Source organism: Notolepis coatsorum (assembly GCF_963971535.1).
Source record: "Notolepis coatsorum genome assembly, chromosome: 14".
In the NCBI taxonomy this organism is placed as follows: domain Eukaryota; kingdom Metazoa; phylum Chordata; class Actinopteri; order Aulopiformes; family Paralepididae; genus Notolepis; species Notolepis coatsorum.
This window is the reverse complement of record NC_140178.1, coordinates 61,317,930-61,337,227: the sequence shown is the minus strand read 5'-3', so window position 1 is coordinate 61,337,227 and position 19,298 is coordinate 61,317,930. Positions and strand designations below refer to the sequence as shown.

The following is a 19,298-nucleotide window of genomic DNA, read 5'->3' as shown; positions in this document are numbered from 1 at the left end:
CACAATAAATCACAAGACTATGATTGACACAATAATAACAATAATGACAGTCCAGTACTTAAATAAAAATAAATGTAGATTAAAATATTTACTCATAATAAATACAATACCTATGCTCTTGCTCGCTTTTTTTTTCTTGTAGCCTTCTAAGCTGCTTCGTTAGGTTAGAGTATTTTCGGGACTCGATTTCCAGTTGATCTTTTGTCGCCCTCAGTTTTGACCTCAGTGAGGTTATGGTTGCCTTCCTTTTTCTTCCTGCTTTGGGGGTGGAGGTCTGCTCTGGTGTTGGGCAGTTCAAAGGTGGCTCGGGAGGGCTTGGTACTACCTGGACATCCTGCATCCTCCTTTTTCTTGCTTTGGGGGTGGACGTCTGCTCTGGTGTTGGGCAGTTTGATGGCAGTTCTGGGGGGCTTGGTGGTACCGGTAGGCCTCCATCTTGCTCCGGTACCTGTGCGGCATCTGGCTCATTGATGGAGGGAGGGGTCAAATCCAAGATGCCATTCAGTGTTTTCTTTTTAGCATAATGCCTGTTTGAATTTTCTCTCCATTGTTTTTGTTTCCTTTCATATTGTTTGGAGGTAAGATCTTCCATTTTCTTGATCTTACCATTTTCCTTCGTTTTTGATATCTAGAAATGGAAAGGAAGCATACCAGGGTTAGAAAAAAGAGAAAAAAAATCCCAGGGCTTTTTTTTGCCCCCCTTAATTGATTTTCGGGGGCTTTTTTTGTATTTCGGGGGCACCGAATTCTTTTGATAAATTAACAAAGATTATAAAACATTGTAGACACTTTTTTTTACAGTCTTCGTCCCTATGTTTGATAACGTAATGTTAATGTCTCCATATATAGGGCTCTACGCTAACCTTTTCCCCAAGGAGCACATGTGCTCCAAAAAAAAAAAAAAGAAGGCAGACCAGTGGTCTAACAACGTTCGAGACCGGGGAGGGTAGAATTGGATAATACAAAATTGCGATGGGAGAAAAATAGAAAATGGGGAGAAAAAGTAGATAATTTTTTTTTAAATAAAATCTAAAGATTTAGGAGCAGACAAAGAAATTTAGGAGCACAGTGAAAATTGTTCAAGTAACAGAGTTTATTAACAAACTATTTATTACATGCATATTATACTGTGCGTGTGCATACTAGGGATGGGCGTGAATAATCGTTACTCGTAGCTATGAGAAAAATCGAAGAAAAAAAAATCGAAATTATTAATATTTTCTATGAAAAAAATTATAATATATATATATTTATTTACATATTTGTATGTGTAAGATTATAACTGTTTGTTGGTTTCCTTAAACATATATACGTGAATGAACAAAAATAAGTAAAAAAATTTAAATTAATAAATCAAATAAAAAGTTTATATTATTTTTATTTTAAAGTTTGTTTTCCCCTTTTCGAGTAATACACGATCACTCGAGTATAGCATGCGATCAATCGATCTGGATTTTTCTTTAAAATGCCCATCCCTAGTGCATACTAAGGGCTAAACATCTGTGCAAAGTGTCTGGGGCTTTTCTTGCCCCCCTTAACTGATTTTCGAGGGCAGTTGGTCAATTTTCAAGGGCATTTTGCCCCAAGCCCCCCTTAATTTCGAACCCTGAAGCATACCATAAAATTAGGAAAAACATATATGGACAGACCTACACTAGTGTGTGTGTGCATATGTGTGTCCTACAGTAGGGACTGAATGGCTTACAAAGTGGGAGTGTGTACACATCCTAGTAAGGGCCAGAAAGCTGGACATCCTATCAACTAAATGGCTTGTATGAGGCTTCCTATAAACTAGCATGTTTGCTAATGACTGTACCATTTCCAACCCCCCTAACCTCTCTCTCTCCTTCCTTCTGTACTCGTCCAGCAGGTCAGGGTTGTTGTAAACCTTTTCTCTGAATTTTGCTAGCCTAGCCTTTGCTAATGCTTTCTTTTTCTCAGTGGCTGACTGTCTGCAATGAAACAGGAAAGTTAGTAAATTACATCAAAAAGTAACTGTTGATGATACCCATTTTATTATTACTATGTAATTACAACCTTATGAACACTTAATGTTGAAGTGTTACCAATTATTACTATTTAATGACAAAGTTATGTGATGTGTTACCAAATTCTCATTGCCGAAAGAGAAGTTCCCATTACCGAAACACCCATTAAAATGTTGCGGTATATGAGAAGTGTGTTGCGGAGGATGAGAGGAGTTAGCATTTTTAGCTAACAATGGAGAAGCCATGATGACATCGGCAAAAAAATGTCATGGTACATGTTAGGAATGTATTAACCTTTGTATTGATCAAATATTGATGATCAAAACTTTTTTCAAACTAGTAATAATTCATGTTTCAGTAATGAGAATCAATTTTGTCGTGTACAAGCCGGGCTGAAGCGGGAAGTTAGAACTTTTAAGTGTTAACCATTGAGGTGACTTCACTTACATTGTAGCCATCTTCTAGCTTGTCTTCTTTGTGATGCATCATGGGACAATAAAACTTTATTTAAAAAATACTGTAGTCTTAACAGGAAGGTGAAAACTGTTGCGGAGAATGAGAACTGCATCCATGGACATTATGTTTTCCACAAAAGAATCATTAATTTGTAAATTTAATTGTATAATTCATCAGAATTTCCTTGACACAAATAATAAACTATTAATAAAGTTTTAGAGAAACATTTTGAGTTTATTAAATATAAAATTAAGTCAATGGTCCATTGCGCATTGTGCTAATGAGAATTTAAGCACAAAATGTACTAAAATATTAAAATAATTTATTGTTATGAGTAAACACCTCATTGTACAAGAGAGAGCACATTTTTATCTTTAATATTATGTTTTGTTTACTTGAATAAATGCTAACCTTTATTTAGAAAAGATCATGGCCATGGTAAATCATTGATTTCATGAGAATGACCCAAATGGCATTGTTTTGACCGCTGGTAAGAGTGTATGTTATTATTTGGCAATTAAAAGGTGAGGTTAGCTTTCAAAAATATCATTTATTCAAATAGAATTTCCAAAATGATAAACAAAATGTGAAAAATTTAACTCTTTCAGTCACATTAATAACAAAGGGCATTTTGAGTTTCATATACTATTGAAACAAGGATCTTCTTAGCTTTCTAAAGACATCACATCATCTTTGTAGCCAAAATAAACAAGACATGTCACTGAACTGTGTAACTGTGTAAAGAAAAGTGTCCCAGTTGTGTAGCCTTTTTGACTTTACATGCCTATATTAAACATTTAATGAGTCTCATTTCACTTGTTATATTTCCACATTTTAGTGTTCTTCAGTTCTTTTTTTTTACTGTGCAGAAAAAAAGAAAAGGATCAAGTGTCCCATTTCACTTGTTATATTTCCACATTTTAGTGTTCTTCAGTTCTTTTTTTTCATTCAGTGTGTGAAATCTAGTCTCTTTTGAGCTTTAACAAGTCCAAAGTCAGGTTGAATGTCTGAGGTGGAGATGCGAAGCACAGCTGACCGATGTTCATCAGTGAGAGAGGATCTGTACCTGGATTTGGTAAACTTCATGACTGAGAATGTCTGTTCACATATGTATGTGGATCCAAAGAGAACCAACATCTTCTGAGCATGTCTCCTCATTAGGGATGGGTACCTTTCACATTTGAACCGATACAGTACCGGACCGGTACCTGTGAATCGATACCGGTACCCAACGGTACCTTTTTTCAGTACTTTAGTCTCAAGAAATTTAATTTACCTACCTCAGTCGTGAAAAAAGAAAATCCAAACTTCAAATAACTACAATTTCGACAGTTTTCGGCTTGCCATTGCTCTGACTGCTTTGTTGTTGAATCAAGTCAAATCCTAGGTAAGCATATATTGTGCGTGTGAACGTTGACATGAAAAGAAAAAAGTTAAAAAAAATAGTTAAAAAAAAAACAAAAAAAACTATCTCACTTGAATCGATACTCGGTAGTACCGACGTGTTTCGGTTCGGTACCTCAAAAGTACAGAATTCGGTACCCAATCCATCCCTACTCATGTTTGGAAAGTTATCCTCCTTGAGAGCAGAGTAGAACTCTAGCAGTGATGCTGACTTAAAGTGCTCTTTCAGTAGTGAATCAGACTGCAGGTCAATGAGTTCAAGCTGAACATCAGTGGGTGCACTATCAACACTGCAGGTAAAGGGAGAGGAAACCAGCTGCATTTCATCCTCAACCTTTTTGAAATCTTGAAAATGCCTTGAAAATTCATCATGCAGTGCTCCTAACATGGATGAGTACCTGTGCCGGTGATCAGCTGATGGTTTGACTTCTTTCAGGGTTTTCATGTGTTCGAGATTGTTGCTGCCTAGTTGCCTTGAAATTAATTGCAAATAAAAAAAATGTAATCTACCTACCTCAGTTGTGAGAAAAAAAATCAAATAACCACACTTTCGACAGTTTTCGGCTTGCCATTGCCCCGACTGCTTTGTTGTTGAATCAAGTCAAATCCTAGGTAAGCGTATATTGTGCGTGTGAACGTTGACATAAAAAGAAAAAAAATATATATATATTCTAATTATCATGTAATCTTTTGCGGGCCGGTCAGAATCATCGGGCCGTACAATGCCCAGGTCTGTTCTAGAACCTTAGTTCTGCCCGATAATTCTGGAACGTTGGTGATGATGTCATAGTAGAGCCTTCTAGAACCTCTAACAATCCTATTTAAGCATTCTGTTTAGCTTTCTAGTAATGTCCACCTTCCATTGGGGGAGCCTGCTCCACACTCCTCATCTGGAGTAAGAGGGGAGGAGAGAGGGGTGATGGATAAGGAGAGAGGGGTGATGGATAAGGGGAGAGGTGAATGAGGAGAGAGGGATGAGGGGGAGAGGTGAATGAGGAGAGAGGGATATTATTCAGTTCATATATTCAGTTCATCAATGACATGATTGTAAAGCTGCACACATTCCATGATGCTCACTTTAGTCCAAATGTCCTGTCTTGGGTTGACCTGTGTCGTCTCTGTGAGGGCAGTAACATCTCCAGCACACCTCATTCTGTGAAAAAAAACACAAAAAGCTGAGTATTAGCTAAGCATAGACGGATAATAATAATAGTTCATTTATGGAGCATCTTTCATACATAAAATGCAGCTCAAAGTGGATTTTATTGACAACAAACATAACAACTTTGACAGATCAACATTTGTATTTGCCTTGTCAGGGATAAAACGAAAAGTCCAGGACTTATTTACATCGTTGTCCCTGTTGTTACTGGTTTCAAGTGGCACTATGGCATCTGAAGTGCATTGAGCATTCTTAGTGCATGTAGTAGTATTCATGTTATTAGTATTCTGTTGTCTGTTAGCCAGTTCTTTATACTATCAATGGTGGTCACTACATTACATCTATAACTGTCCTTGTTGGTCATCATTTCCACTGTTATGCACCTGGCTTGCGGTAACGTTGCTGATGAGATGAGGAACTAGCTGGCTCTACTAGTACTAGCCCTGCGATCAATCCAGTCCAGAGTATAAGCTAACGTTATGATACAGAAAGCTAACGTTATATTGCAGAAAGCTAACGTTATGATGCAGAAAGCTTATGTTATGATACATAAGGCTAACGTTATGATGCAGAAAGCTAACAAGGTTGTCATTCGAGAGGTAGGGTCTGTGTCTTTTCGGAGCAGACACGAGAGCCCGGATATATGCTAGCTAGTTGGCAGTCAAAGTCAAATGTTAGCAAACTAATAGTTTGGTCTACGTTTCTAATGCATGCCGTCAAATATTATGTCTTTATGAATTGACCTTACCTTTGAGCAAACATAAGTGTCCTTGGTAATGGTCTTCCCATTCATTTGTGTATGTGGTCGACGACACAGCAGAATCCATCGCTTGCATTTGTCGAGTTGTCTTTTGGGCTTCGGAAAATGTATGAAATATACTCCTCCATCCAGTCTTTCAGGGTACCTGGTGTCTGAATTACAGGTACCCCTCGCACAGCGTTTCACCATCAGATATTAGGTAGATAATAACATATAAACTGAACTCTGCACAGTCGTTTCGATCACAGCCGTCTGGTTTGATACAGCCCACAAACCGATTTGACCGAGGTTTGCAGCGAGGATTTTTGCTGTGATATGATTGGACAAATTCTATTTTGGGGCGTGGTTTAGCGACAGGTCTATTACGTCACACCGGAATAAAACAGCAGGGACTTGTTTTGGGTCGCAAAATAGGCACACTAGCCTTGCTCTGTTGCAATGTCCGCGTTCCAGACGCTACTGCTGTGCTGTGAGCCGAGCGGATACGACTCTCCACGGGATTTTCAAAATAAGAGCATCGCAATATGGTCGCACCAGAACAATTATTTGCACTCGCACGAATGCTCCCAATTATATTTTGATGTCGCATATGCGACCAATTCGGTCGCAATTTCGAGCCCTGGGCATAATTACGAAGCGTATTTAGTCCCTTGTTTGAGCCGAATCTAGGTTTAACATGATTTGTGGAGCTCCCTCTGGTGTTGTGGTCGTGGTATTCACTCACTGACCTTTGGGAAGTATTTTGACATGTACATGGGTACCTTAGTCGTGTAATGTATCTTGTAGACCAGGCCCATTGCAAGTTGCTGTACTCTGTCGTCTACTCTAAGCCATCCTAGGTTGTCAAAGTGGGCAGGGGTGAGGTGGGTATTATCTCATTAGCTATTAGCTAGCCACCTAGCTTTGCTAATGTACCAGGTTCCAGCTCCCAATGAACCTAGACTTGTTGCTGCTTTCAGATAACATGGCAATGTACGTTGTGGTACAAGTTGGATGTCCATGTTAGTTAGTTAGCTCATCAAATTAGTGCGACGCACAGCGAGTCTCAGGAAGAAGACTGACAGCACCATGGATGTTGACCATTAGACTAATTGATCAACTCCACCCTGTCATTGAGTCGCATGTATTCATAGTATTCCACTACATTATGGCAGACGGCTTGGTAGGCGGTTGCAATCAAATAGCCTAACGGGTGAAAAATCAACCGTGGTCAATGACATTGACATTTTGTCATTTAGCTGATGCTTTTTTCCAAAGTGACTTACAAGTTCTGTATGACAAATCAGCAGGGAGGGTACAGCTCTTTCAGCTGAGTAACAATGTTCATCAAACAGTGTTGAAACTTGTGCTGCGGTGTTGAGTACATAGTAGTAGAGACATATTAGTATAGTAGGTAGTAATATAGGCAAGGGAGATTATTTATTGGAAAAGTGCATGATAGTAGAAGACAGTAGTTAGTTGGTTTTTCTTCTCCTTTATTTCAGATATTGATTTGAAGAAGTGTGTTTTTAGTCGACGGCGAAAGATTGGTCGGGTCTCTGCCGTCCTGACTGGTGGGAAGTTCATTCCACCATTGTGGAGCAAGGACAGAGAAAAGCCGGCTAGTCTTTGATGATCCTCCCGGAGCTTGGATAGGAGTGGGTCTGAGGCGGCCAGAAGATGTAGAGAGGAGGAGTCTTGAGGGTGTGTATTAGAGACCATTGACCAGGTGTAGGTGGGAGCCGTCAGCCGTTCCCTTCACTGTGCAATATGCCAGGTTAAGGACCTTGAAGCAGATTCGTGCTGCGATGGGGAGCCAGTGCAGCTCTCTAAGAAGTGGGGTAACATGGGCTGACTTTGGTAGGTTTTAGGGATGCCCCGATCGATCGGCCAGCGATCGGTATCGGCCGATATTCAGTATAAATATGAGATCGGTGAATTCCGATAATGCTTTAATTTCGCCGATCGTGAAAACCGATCGATGACATGGAAAACATGATCCAATTCTCTGCGGAGTTCTTACTCGCTCACAGCCACACTCTGCTGCTGCACGTCTTGCCCCTCCTCCTCCTCCCCCTCCCAGACCCATCTCATATCAACAAACAAACCCTTCGGCAAGAGTCGAGTGCATGAGCACCGCAGAGCTCCTCTTTCAACATAACTGAAGCATTAAACAAAATGGCCCAGTCATCTATTCACTTTTGTTTAATACATGAGGCGTTGTCTAATGTTATCTAGCTACTGATAGCTCCTGCTATCAACGTCACAGTTTGGCATTCGTTTTCGCAAGCGCTGGCTAGCGTTGGCTAACTAGCTATTGCTTGTGAGCTAATGTTAGCTACCGAGCTAGCATTACTGTTTAAACAAAACTACACAGTCAACTATTCACTTTAGTTTAATACATGAGGCGTTGTCTAACTGGCTAGCTACTGATAGCTACTGATATCAACAAATGCGCATTTCAGTTTAAGAATGATAGGGATGCACCAGCATGAGACCTCCGTTAGCTAGGTAGCTCACGTCAGTGAGCTAAATAGTTCACTTTATTTTAATACATGATGCATTGTCTAACGTCATCTAGCCGGCTAGCAGTAGCTACAGATAGCTCCTGATATCAATGTCTTATAACATAATTGACATTCTTCGTTTTTGCAGCTGAACATTGGCTAATTAATTAGCTATCATGCTTCATAACACGTTTCAGACCCTGTTGAACTATCGCTCTGACTCAATAGTATCCATCTGCAGAATGTCAGCCCCAGCACTCTCAGGCCCCACGCTGAATGTGATTTGACCAAAGCAGAGTATACACACAGACAGTGGAGCTGTTTGCAGATAGCGAGCATTTTGACTTGTTGCTTGGTGGCGATGTCTCGCAGACAATACAACTACAAGTATAATTATATAATATATATATTTTATAAAAAAATATATATATATATATTAAAAAATTTTTTTTTATAAAACCAAAAACGATCGGTATCGGCCGATATGGCTCATAGACGATCGGTGATCGGTATCGGTGGCAAAAAACGTGATCGGGGCATCCCTAGTAGGTTTGGTGGCGTTGGTCGGTAGACCAGCAGCAGTGCATTGCAGTAGTCGAGGCAAGACATGAATGTTGATTGCATGAGGAGTTCAATCGCTTCTTTTGTCAGGAAGGGGCTGATCCGTCTGGTTGTTGTGGCAATGTGAGCGGAGAAGTTCAGCAGTTCATCAAGGACTACATCTAGTTTCTTGGCGGTCGGGGACGAAGCCGCGGCTATATTCTCCACTGTGATATAACTGTTGGTCAGCGGGAAGGCAAGTAGTGTGGCAGTGAAAGGGTTAACTAACGGGGAGGATTTGGCCGGCAGGTGAAGAGGCCCTGAGAGGGTTAGGTCCATGCCTCCACCTCAGGGAGGGGCAACTGGCGGCCCGCGGGCCGCATGCGGCCCTCACTGACACTCCATGCGGCCCCAGACCAATATAAAAAAAAAATATATATATATACTTTTTTTTTTTTTTGCATTCGACTAAGAGGTTGGCAGTCGACTATGGCTCCTTTCGATCGATTAGTCGACTATTCGACTAATAGGGGTCAGCCCTAGTGTGGACATATTCAACACTGTTGAAAGTGCCGTGCAGCAATATGGGGGGTTTGATAAACTGTCCGCTGTTGTTACCGATGGAGCACCCGCAATGAAAGGAAAACACACAGGTGCATTATACATCAGGTAAGTTCGCTAACATAATTTCCATCTATTGTGGGTCACTAATAATCAGGGGTGCAGTGGTCATGCCACGCGGTACCACGCCGTCCCAGCACTTTTCTGAGCAGAAGTACGTGCACGGATGCACACAAAAATGAAATGTTATTTCATCTGATGCAGATTGCATGCACAAACATTGAAGTTGACATTCCTTCTATTGTGCGCCAACAGGAGAGACCACAAGTGTCTCATTAAAGACGGAACCATTATTGACCCACTGTGGGGGAGGGTGATTGGTCAATGGGAGGCACTCAGGAATGTTTTGTTTAGTAGCAGGATAAAAGTTTATACATTTAACTAAATCATTTATTATTGCACTTTTGATTTACTGTTGTGAAATGCAGCAGGAATGCTGCTTTGTGTTTGTTGAGCAGTGGGCTTTAAGTTCATACATTTATTTTAATAGAAGCCTTAATTATAATTTGTCACTTATATATTCGGGTTACACAGCAATACTTTAAAATTCTGCTGTATTTATAAATTCATAAAGTTGAAATTAAGCATTACTAAATGCGTTTTAAATGGAATAAAAACAAAGTTACAACTAATTATAATAGTTTATATGCCTTATTTATCACATCTGTGACTATTATGGGCTATTTGAGTGATGGGGTACTACTGGCGGGACTGCCGATAAACAATGCGGCCCCCCAGATTGATTGTGGAAATTTAGTGGCCCTCACCATATACAAAGTTGCCCACCCCTGCTCCACCTCAACTTCAACCTAGGGCTGGGCGATATATCGAGTATACTCTCTCGCGTGTTCTCGCTCTCTCGCTCTTGCTTTCTCTACATTCAATGATTTAAAGTAGCCAAACATTACAGTATAAATACTAACTGGATAGTTGATGATATAAACATTTAATTTCATTATCTGAAATATTCTAAGTCTGCTATAAGCCATTATCCCTTTGTGTGCGATTATTATTGTCTCACAGTGTGTATATATATATATACGTGTGTGTGTGTGTGTGTGTGTGTTTGGCTAAAGTGGATAGAATACGCAGTACTGTGCAAAAGTAGGTCGCTTTCACATATAGTTTTGGTGGACTCGGTGCGGTTCTGGGGGTGAAGTTGCAACATTGTTGCATTCTTCATTTGGTTCGCCTGCTTTCACACAGATATCTGTCAGGCGGACCGAGACCTTCTGAACAATGTCACGCGGTCGAAAAGGGCGCTTGTCTATTGGACAGTGGAAATGTGTGTGTGGCTGCGATCCAGTGTGTGCGCGCGCGCGCGTGTTTGTGTGTGTGTGGACTGCGAGTCCTCCAGATCAGCGGAGCCGAGTTTTGACATGGCATTGATCCATTGTTCTATTGAAGCACATTACCACCATCCTCTCGCTAAACAACTTGTAGACCACAGTGTTTTTATGAGTGCCCACAAGTAGCTGTTTTATTAATAATATAATAAGCCGCGCGCCTCGGTAATAATAATAAGCTGCGTTTTTTCTTCCTTCTTCCCAAGATGCACAGATATATAGATAGATAGATAGAGAGATTAGATGCAGTGTGCTTGTTTTGCAGTGAGTGCTGCGAGCAGTGGTAATAATAATCACTTCCTATATTTGGTTCGCGTTTGGTTCGATGAAGCCGGACCGAGACCTACGTTTTCAGGCGGACCAGAGTTCGACTGTTTGGTCTGCGAACCGAGTTCGACGCGCATTCACACAGACCCGAAAAACCGGACTATCGAATTCTGGTCCGAAAGTCCGGACCATACAGCCCCTGTGTGAAAGCGACCTTAGGCACCCAAGAGTTTTTATATAAATAGTCTTAGATGTAAATACGTTTTTACGTGTGTCAGTAGACTACTCTTAGTACATTTTCATAAAATTATTTTTTAAAGCATCTTCATGGTTTAATAATGCAAACATATGTTGCAGGGACTTATTATAATCATCATATTGGCGTGACTATGCATCAAAGGGTTAAATCGAGCATTTTTAAGTGCTTTAGAGGAAATGTCAAAATATCGTGAAATATATCGTGTATCGTGATATGGCGAAAAAATATCGCGATATCATTTAGAGGCCATATCGCCCAGCCCTACTTCAACCCCCCTGCAGTCTACTTCTTTTTGTAGTTCAACGGCGGGTTGGCATCCAAAATTGTTGCATTACCACCACCTTCTACTGGAGTTATTCGACTCCTACAATGTCCGGTTTACCGTATTTACTTGAATGTATCATCTTCTTTGGAAAATATGAAATACTACTCTACACCACTACATTATATTACACAAACTACACAAAACACCCACTACATACAATAATAATCCCTTCCCACCAATTTCCCACTCTGCACACCTTCTCCTTCTCCTTCTCCAGAAACTCCCACAACACTCAGAAATGTCCTTGCTGCATCTACAATTATGTAAATTCTCTCAGATTTTCTTTCTACTCCAGCAGCACAGTTAACTACTGTTGCCAAAAAGGACAAACACTTCACCTGATCTTTACAAAAGCAAAACTCAGCATGCTTCCCGTCTGATTTGTCCTCCTTAGCTTCTTGTCTTACATCATAATATTTCTTAGTTACTTTACTTACTTCCTCATGCTTAGGTCTCTTCTCAGAACTAACCCTGATTATGTCTGCCTCCCTTACACTCTGGACATGTAGCCTCCCATGCTGAAGGATTTCCTCTCCAAAGAATACACTCTTTTTCACAGTTTCACTCTTCACACTCGTTCTCCCCACAGTTACCACATGGTGGCTAAATCACTCCTGCCACGTACAAATACAAATAGTATTTCCAATAACTATTCTTACATTGCAAACGTTTGGGGACAAGAACTGTCAGTCACCAGTTTACACTTGTTAAATCTTCATTCTATAGCTGTCAATTACCCCTTTATACATTAAATCTATTCATGATTCTATAGTTGTCAATCACCCCTTTACACTCATTAAACATATTCATTCTATAGCTGTCAGTCACCAGTTTACACTAATGTAATCTCCTTGTATCCACTTTGCATGAGACTCCATCAACAACACCTCTTTCTTGCTGAGCGGAAAACACGACACTCTAGTAACGTTACAGTCCCAGGTCTATGACCGTAGTACGCATGGGTTAAAAGCATTTTGCGTTTAGTCGAACCACAAGGCATTCTGGGTGTGTTCCCCACACACCATAGCATCTATCCTCTCCCAGGTCTACACTGTAGGTAATTTTTTGTATTTTATTTTTTTATTATTTTTTAAACAAACGCATAAACAAACATGACAACACACGATTAGATATACAAGCATTGTTAACAGTGCACATCAAATTAAATCACCGTTTAAATAAATGTCTTATACAAGATATGCCCCTAATACCTGCTATCTATTCCCCTACACACATATGCTCTTGCTCGCACCCCCACCCTGGACCCCCCAATGGAAAATCCATCCATTATCATTCGCTCCTAACCAGACACTACCATTATATGCACTGTAGGTAATTTATAGACCTGGTAACCAGCTAGCACTAGCACTCCAGGGTCTCAAATCAAGGCAACAGTTGTGGAGTATTGGAAAACTTTATCAGAACAACTGATGATACCCAGTCCTGCTCTTATCTTGGATATCTAGTATTACACACTCTGACCGCGTTCTTAACTGTGTGTGTGTGTGTGTGTCACGCAGGGGTCCGTGGAGCCGATGCAGATTGACGCAGACCCCCAGGATGACCAGATGAACGCCCCAGACATCAATTATGTCGTGGAGAACCCAACACTGGTATGGATCACACACGCAAACGCACGCACACAAACATCTAATGACTTCCATCTATGTAGTAGAAAAAACAACATTGTGTTTCCATTAGGGCTGTCAAATTGAGCGGTTAATAACACGTTAACAAAATGCGTATTAACGATGTCACAAATTCTGATTCAGTCATACCAGTTCATATATCAAGAAAAATAAATGTAATTTTGGTGACAAATGTCTGAGTACATTTTAATTACCGACATGCATTTCTTGTATGAATGTGTCTGTCCCCCAATATGCCCAGACAATGAATATAACCTCTCACATGGTACTGTGTGAGAGGGGGAGAGAGAGAACTTCAGTTTCACTGTACAAAAGTGTATTAGTTGGTAAAAGATTGGCAAGAAATTAACACTTTGATCGCCATGGGTTAAATTCATAATTTACCATCCCTCGCCAGCTCTATTTGTCTATGGAGAAGTTCCCCTTCTTTGCAGGGCTATAACTTTTTAAATTCTATTGCTAAATTGCCATTATTATGGCCCATTCAATGTCCTATATGTATTGTTCAGGCTGTAGCAACGTTAAACTTTTTCATTCACATATTCATACTAAAATATGGTCTAAAGTATAAGTATGTTTTTATCGTTTTCTGCAGCTTTCTCCAGAACTTGATTTATAGCTCCAAATGCATTATATTGATGATGAAATACAGTTTGATAGCAATCGGCGCGAGATAAAAAATGTCAACTGGACGTGGTTCTAGAAGTTACTACGTGTCATCTGATGATGACCGGATGGGAGGGGGATCGTTTATAATTCCGTGGGCAGCGTTAGATGATTCATCCAGAGTGGGTCATATGTTCATCATAGCAGTTTATATGGAACACGTTAGAATATAACGCTGAATCTTACCGTGGCTTCCTCGCGCCGCTGGCAGATGAGCGTGGAACAGAATTTTTTCTATTATGGGATGGAGAAATGCCCGATCCATTTCCAGGTTGTATAATAGTATATACGTCCAAATCATGTTGTTTTTTCGAGTTATTTGCACCGATCGATGTTCACTGTCTCAAGACGGAGTCTCTCTAACGATAGCGAGTGCCCGGACCACATATGGATGAGCACTACCGGTTCAAAGGCTCATTTCCGGTTAGCGATCTGCCGATCGGCCACCAGATGGCGCTCTTGAACCGCTAGAGAGTTGAGTGGAGCTTTGCAGTGTGTCTCAGGGCTCCGGAGGGGAAATATGATTTCGGTCACAGATTTTTGAAATATTGACATCAAAGACGAGTTACGGCGTCTTCGGCAGAATGAGCATGGCTAGGAATGACGTCTTAACTCGTCCCCGGCGATCATAGTGTTAACATTGAACTCCATTCGGTCTATTGTTGCGATGCATTGAGGTCCATCGTTTGGTTTTAGATTTACTGCTTAAAAATACAGCAAAAAAACGTCAAACACATGGTTAGGGGACCTCAAATACCTATATTAACTTGTTGAAAAGGACTAAAATATGTGTCCTTTAAGACTTATGTTCATAGGGTCATTGCATATACTCAAATGCAACACAGAAGTGTATCAGTACTTTTGGAACATTTTCATCACATTTTAACAATACCATGATAATACCAATAACTGCTGTGATCATTTCCACTATAATCGTGATATCATACCATTACATCTCTAGTTGGGACAATTTCAACAACTTCAGGGTTTGACAAATAAGTGGCTCAGATTTTATGTTCAGGTAATATGAAATGAAATAAGTTAAATGTAATTACATCTAGGGATGGGTATCAAAACCCGGTACTAATTGGTACCAGGTCCTTATTGATCAGTGGGGGGGGGGGGGGGGTCACAGTGGTCTCATGACTAGTGGGGGAGACTGGAAGCAAAGAAACTATAAAAGAAGGAAGGGTCATCACGTCAGAATACCAGCGTTTTATGCTCTGCTTGATGCCAGTTCTATTGAAGCCTGTATTAAAATCAAAACATCTACAAGCTATCTGAGGAAATAGACATCAACCAATATATCAATTGTTAGCTAGTTAACAATGTAGCAAATTGCAGATGATTCTGACATACAAGGTAATAACCTGTTTAAATGACGGGTCTTAAATGAGGAGATGGCGATCCCATTCAACTCAATGTCGGCCAAACTGAACGTTTTCACACTTGGCACCAATGTGACATGATGACTGATGACCCTTCCTTTTATAGTTTTTACCTCGTTCAGCGCCAATCACGAGAAAAGTCGGGTTTTAATCGTTATTTCTTTTATTAGCTATATCCATTCATTTTTTTTTTTTTTTAAACTTACATTTTTTATTAACAGTTTTTAGACAGACAGCACTTACAAAAAATAAATAATGAAAAATAAAGAGACTAGCATCACAATAAAAACAAAAAGAAAAAACAGTGCACATAAATATTTACATGGGTATCACATGGTTAGTTGTCTGGTTCCCCTACTGTTGTTTTCTAGGTATTTGATACAAAGGCTGATTGTGTATCTCCCTTAAACAGGCATAAACAGGTAATTCCTACTCAAAGATGATAAATGCTGACTAAGGCTTGTATGTGTGATCTGGGTCCAGAGACCCTCCTTGAGCTTCTTTCTTCCCTTATCCTTCGTCCTTTCTTTTTTTTTCTCTTGTTTATTAACTTTCACTTTGCCTTTTGGTTCACCCATACACAAACCACATCATCCCTGAATATTTAATATCACACCGTTAAACAGACATAAATAATAAGGTATAAAAGCATTCAGCAATTGTAATATCCCAAAAACAAAATGGAAAATACTAACTAAAGCACAGGTGTGTGACATGGGTTCATAGACCCTCCTTGAACATCTTTCCTCCTTTACCCTTCGCCCTCTTGTGTTGCATTTGGTTCTTCCTCTGTGATGTCGTTCTCGTTCCTTTTATAATCCTCCCACTTTCCCCATCTTTCCCCAAATTTCTCTTCCTGTAACCTCAGCATGTGTGTTATCCTTTCCATATCCTGTATTTCTTCCACTATTCCTACCCATTTTGCTATTGTCGGTGGGTCTTCCTTGTACCACAGTCTCGTTATTGCTTTTCTGGCCGCTATCAACATTATCTTTATTAAATATTTGTCCCCCCCTTGTATTCCCTCGTGTGTCAGGTCTCCTAAATAAAGCACCAGTCCTGTTTGTGGTAGCCCGTATCCTAATATTCTGTTCATTGCTTCCCCTATCTCCTCCCAATACCCCTTCAGCTTCTGACATCCCCAGAATATGTGCGTGTGATTTGCCCCCTCCTTCCCACACATCCTCCAGCATGCTTTTTGTGTTGGTGCATATTTTCCCTTCAGCTCTGGGGTTATAAAGAATCTGATTATGTTTTTCCATCCAAATTCTTTCCATATTCTCGATCCTGTTGTTGAATGTTGTACCTCGCATATGTTCCCCCATTCCTTCCCTGTTATTCCTATCTCTAGTTCTCTCTCCCATTTCTCCCTTATATAATCGGTCGTGTGTCCCTTGCTGGTCATTATAGCCCGGTATATTGCTGATATTACTCTTCCTTGCCCCCCTTCGTATGCCCATACTATCATCTTTATTATTCCATTCTGTTCCTCGTCTTTGGCCCCCATTATTTCTTTGTTGTAGTAGTCTCTAACCTGTAGATATCTGAAGTGGTCCCTGTTTTCTAGTCCAAATTTCTCCTTTAATTTTTGTAGTGTCTGCATTTCTCCCTTCTCTATCATTTTGCATATCGCTGTTGCCCCCCCCCCCTCTCCCACCTTCTGAATCCATGGTCTAACCTCCCTGGTTTGAATCTCTTGTCATGTGCTACCCATCTCAGGACCCCTGACTGCTTCTCCAATTTGTGTGTTTTTACTACTCTGTTCCATATGGTCAAGGTGCATTTGGTGATTGGATCTAATAGTCCCTCTTTTTCTTTAAATAGTTCCCTATCTCCCACCAGAGCTTGTACCTTGTATCCCTCCCCTTCTTTTTCAATGTCTTTCCATCTTGCCTCATAGCTGTCGTTACACCAGCACGTCACTGCTCTCAGTTGTGCTGCATAGTAATAATCTTGTAGGCTGGGTACTGCCATCCCTCCCTCTTCCTTTGGTAGTTGTAGTGTTTTATATCTGACCCGTGGTCTTCTCCCCGCCCATATGAACCTCGATATCAGTCTGTCCCACTCCCTGAATTGATTCTGTGGTATTTGTATCGGTAGTGACTGGAATAGGTACAGTAACCTTGATAGTATGTTCATTTTAATGACCTCTATTCTTGAATTGAAGTCCAAGGGCATTACTGTCCATCTCTCTAAGTCTCTCTTGATGTTCTGATTTATCTGTGTATAATTCGCCTCAAACAGTTTCTCCACCCCTCTCGTGATGTTCACCCCTAAGTATTTAATCTTGTCCATGTCCCATCTTATCCCGTACTGTTCTCTAATTTCCGTCGTTGGAGAATAGTTCCATGCTAAGGTCTGTGTCTTTGTCACGTTTAGTTTGTATCCTGAGTAGTGGCCATATTCCTTCAGTAGATCCATCAGTGCCGGGAAGCTCTTTTCTGGTTGCCTCATGTATACTATCACGTCGTCTGCAAATAGGCCTAGTTTATATTCCGTTCCCTTTATCCTTACTCCCTTGATGTCCTCGGTCTGTCTGATCAGTTGTGCCAGTGGTTCTATGAAAACGGCGAAGAGCGTCTGTGAGAGACAACATCCCTGTCTGGTAGCCCTCTCTAATCTGATTCTATCCGTCAAGCTGCCATTCACCTTAACCCTCGCTGTCGGTTCTTGATATAGCGCCTTGATCATCTTCATCGCCCTCCCGTTCAGTCCGAACCTCATCAATGTTTTATATAAAAATGTCCAGCTCACACTGTCGAACGCTTTTTCTGCATCTAGGCTAATCAGTACCGCGCTACCCCCTTGTTTTTGTATCTCCTCTACTATGTGTAATGTCTTTCTCACGTTGTCCTGTGTCTGTCTCCCTTTAATAAATCCAGTTTGATCTTCATCTATAATGTCTGGCATAAACGTCTCAAATCTTTTTGATATTATCGATGTATACATCTTGTAATCTACGTTAAGTATGGACACAGGTCTGAAACTACTACATAATTCCCTATCCTTCCCTTCCTTCGGTATCGTGGTGATTATGGCTTCCTTCCACGAGGGGGGCATTTTCCCCTCTTCCATCGTGTGTCTGAACGCCGCCCCTAACATGGGTGCTAATTCAGTCCTAAATGTCTTGTAGAATTCCGATGGGAATCCGTCGCTCCCCGGAGACTTGTTGTTTTTAGCTCTACTAATTGCCTCTTCCAGTTCTTGTTCCGTAATTATTTTATTTAATTCTTCATTCTGTTCTTTCCCTATCGATGGTAACTCTAGCTTCTCCAGATATGTTTCTATTTCCTCTTCTCCCGCTGCTTTTGGCTGTGTGTATAATTTCTCATAGTATTCTCTAAATGTCCTCTCTATTTCAGCTGGGTCCCTCAATATTTCATTAGTCTTTGTATCCCTTATTGTGTGTATCGTGTTCAACTTCTGTTGCGTTCTAATTCTCCTAGCCAACAGTCTGGTCGCTTTTGGTCCCCCTTCATAGTAAGTTTGTTTCATGAACCTCGCTTTCTTTTCTATTTCCGTCAATAATTCCCTATTTATCCTGGCCTTTACTTCTTTGATTTCTCCGAGCGTTTCCTGTTCTTTTGATATCTGGTTTTCTCCCCTCTAGCTTCTTCAGCTTCCCTATCAGATTGTGATATGTCTCCGTTCTGGCCTTCTTCAGCATTGCTGTTTTTTCCATCAATTTCCCCCTTATCACTACCTTCAGTGTGTCCCATAGAATGTTTGGGTCTACCGCCCCGTTGTCATTTTCTTCCTTATATCTGGCTATCTCCTCCTTGATCTGACTCACCACCCCTTTGTTATTTAATATTCCTACATTTAGTCTCCAAATCGTGTTCCTCCGTCTCCCTTCTAGATCTACTGTCAGATATATGGCACTGTGATCCGATATGTCCGCCACTCCTATACTGCTCTCCCGTGCCCTGTAACTGTCCCCCGTCGTCATCAAAAAGTAGTCTATTCTCGCATATGTCACGT

At 40.6% G+C, this 19,298-nt stretch overlaps 1 protein-coding gene across 1 annotated transcript in view; it reads left to right on the top strand.

Moving 5' to 3' along the window:
* Window positions 1-19,298, top strand: part of LOC311240235 (COP9 signalosome complex subunit 1-like) — a 148,888-nt gene that overhangs the window by 36,974 nt on the left and 92,616 nt on the right. The window contains exon 2 of the mRNA XM_084328784.1: window positions 13,135-13,227. Within this exon, the coding sequence (XP_084184910.1) occupies window positions 13,135-13,227 (93 nt within the window). The remainder of the gene's footprint in view (window positions 1-13,134; window positions 13,228-19,298) is intronic.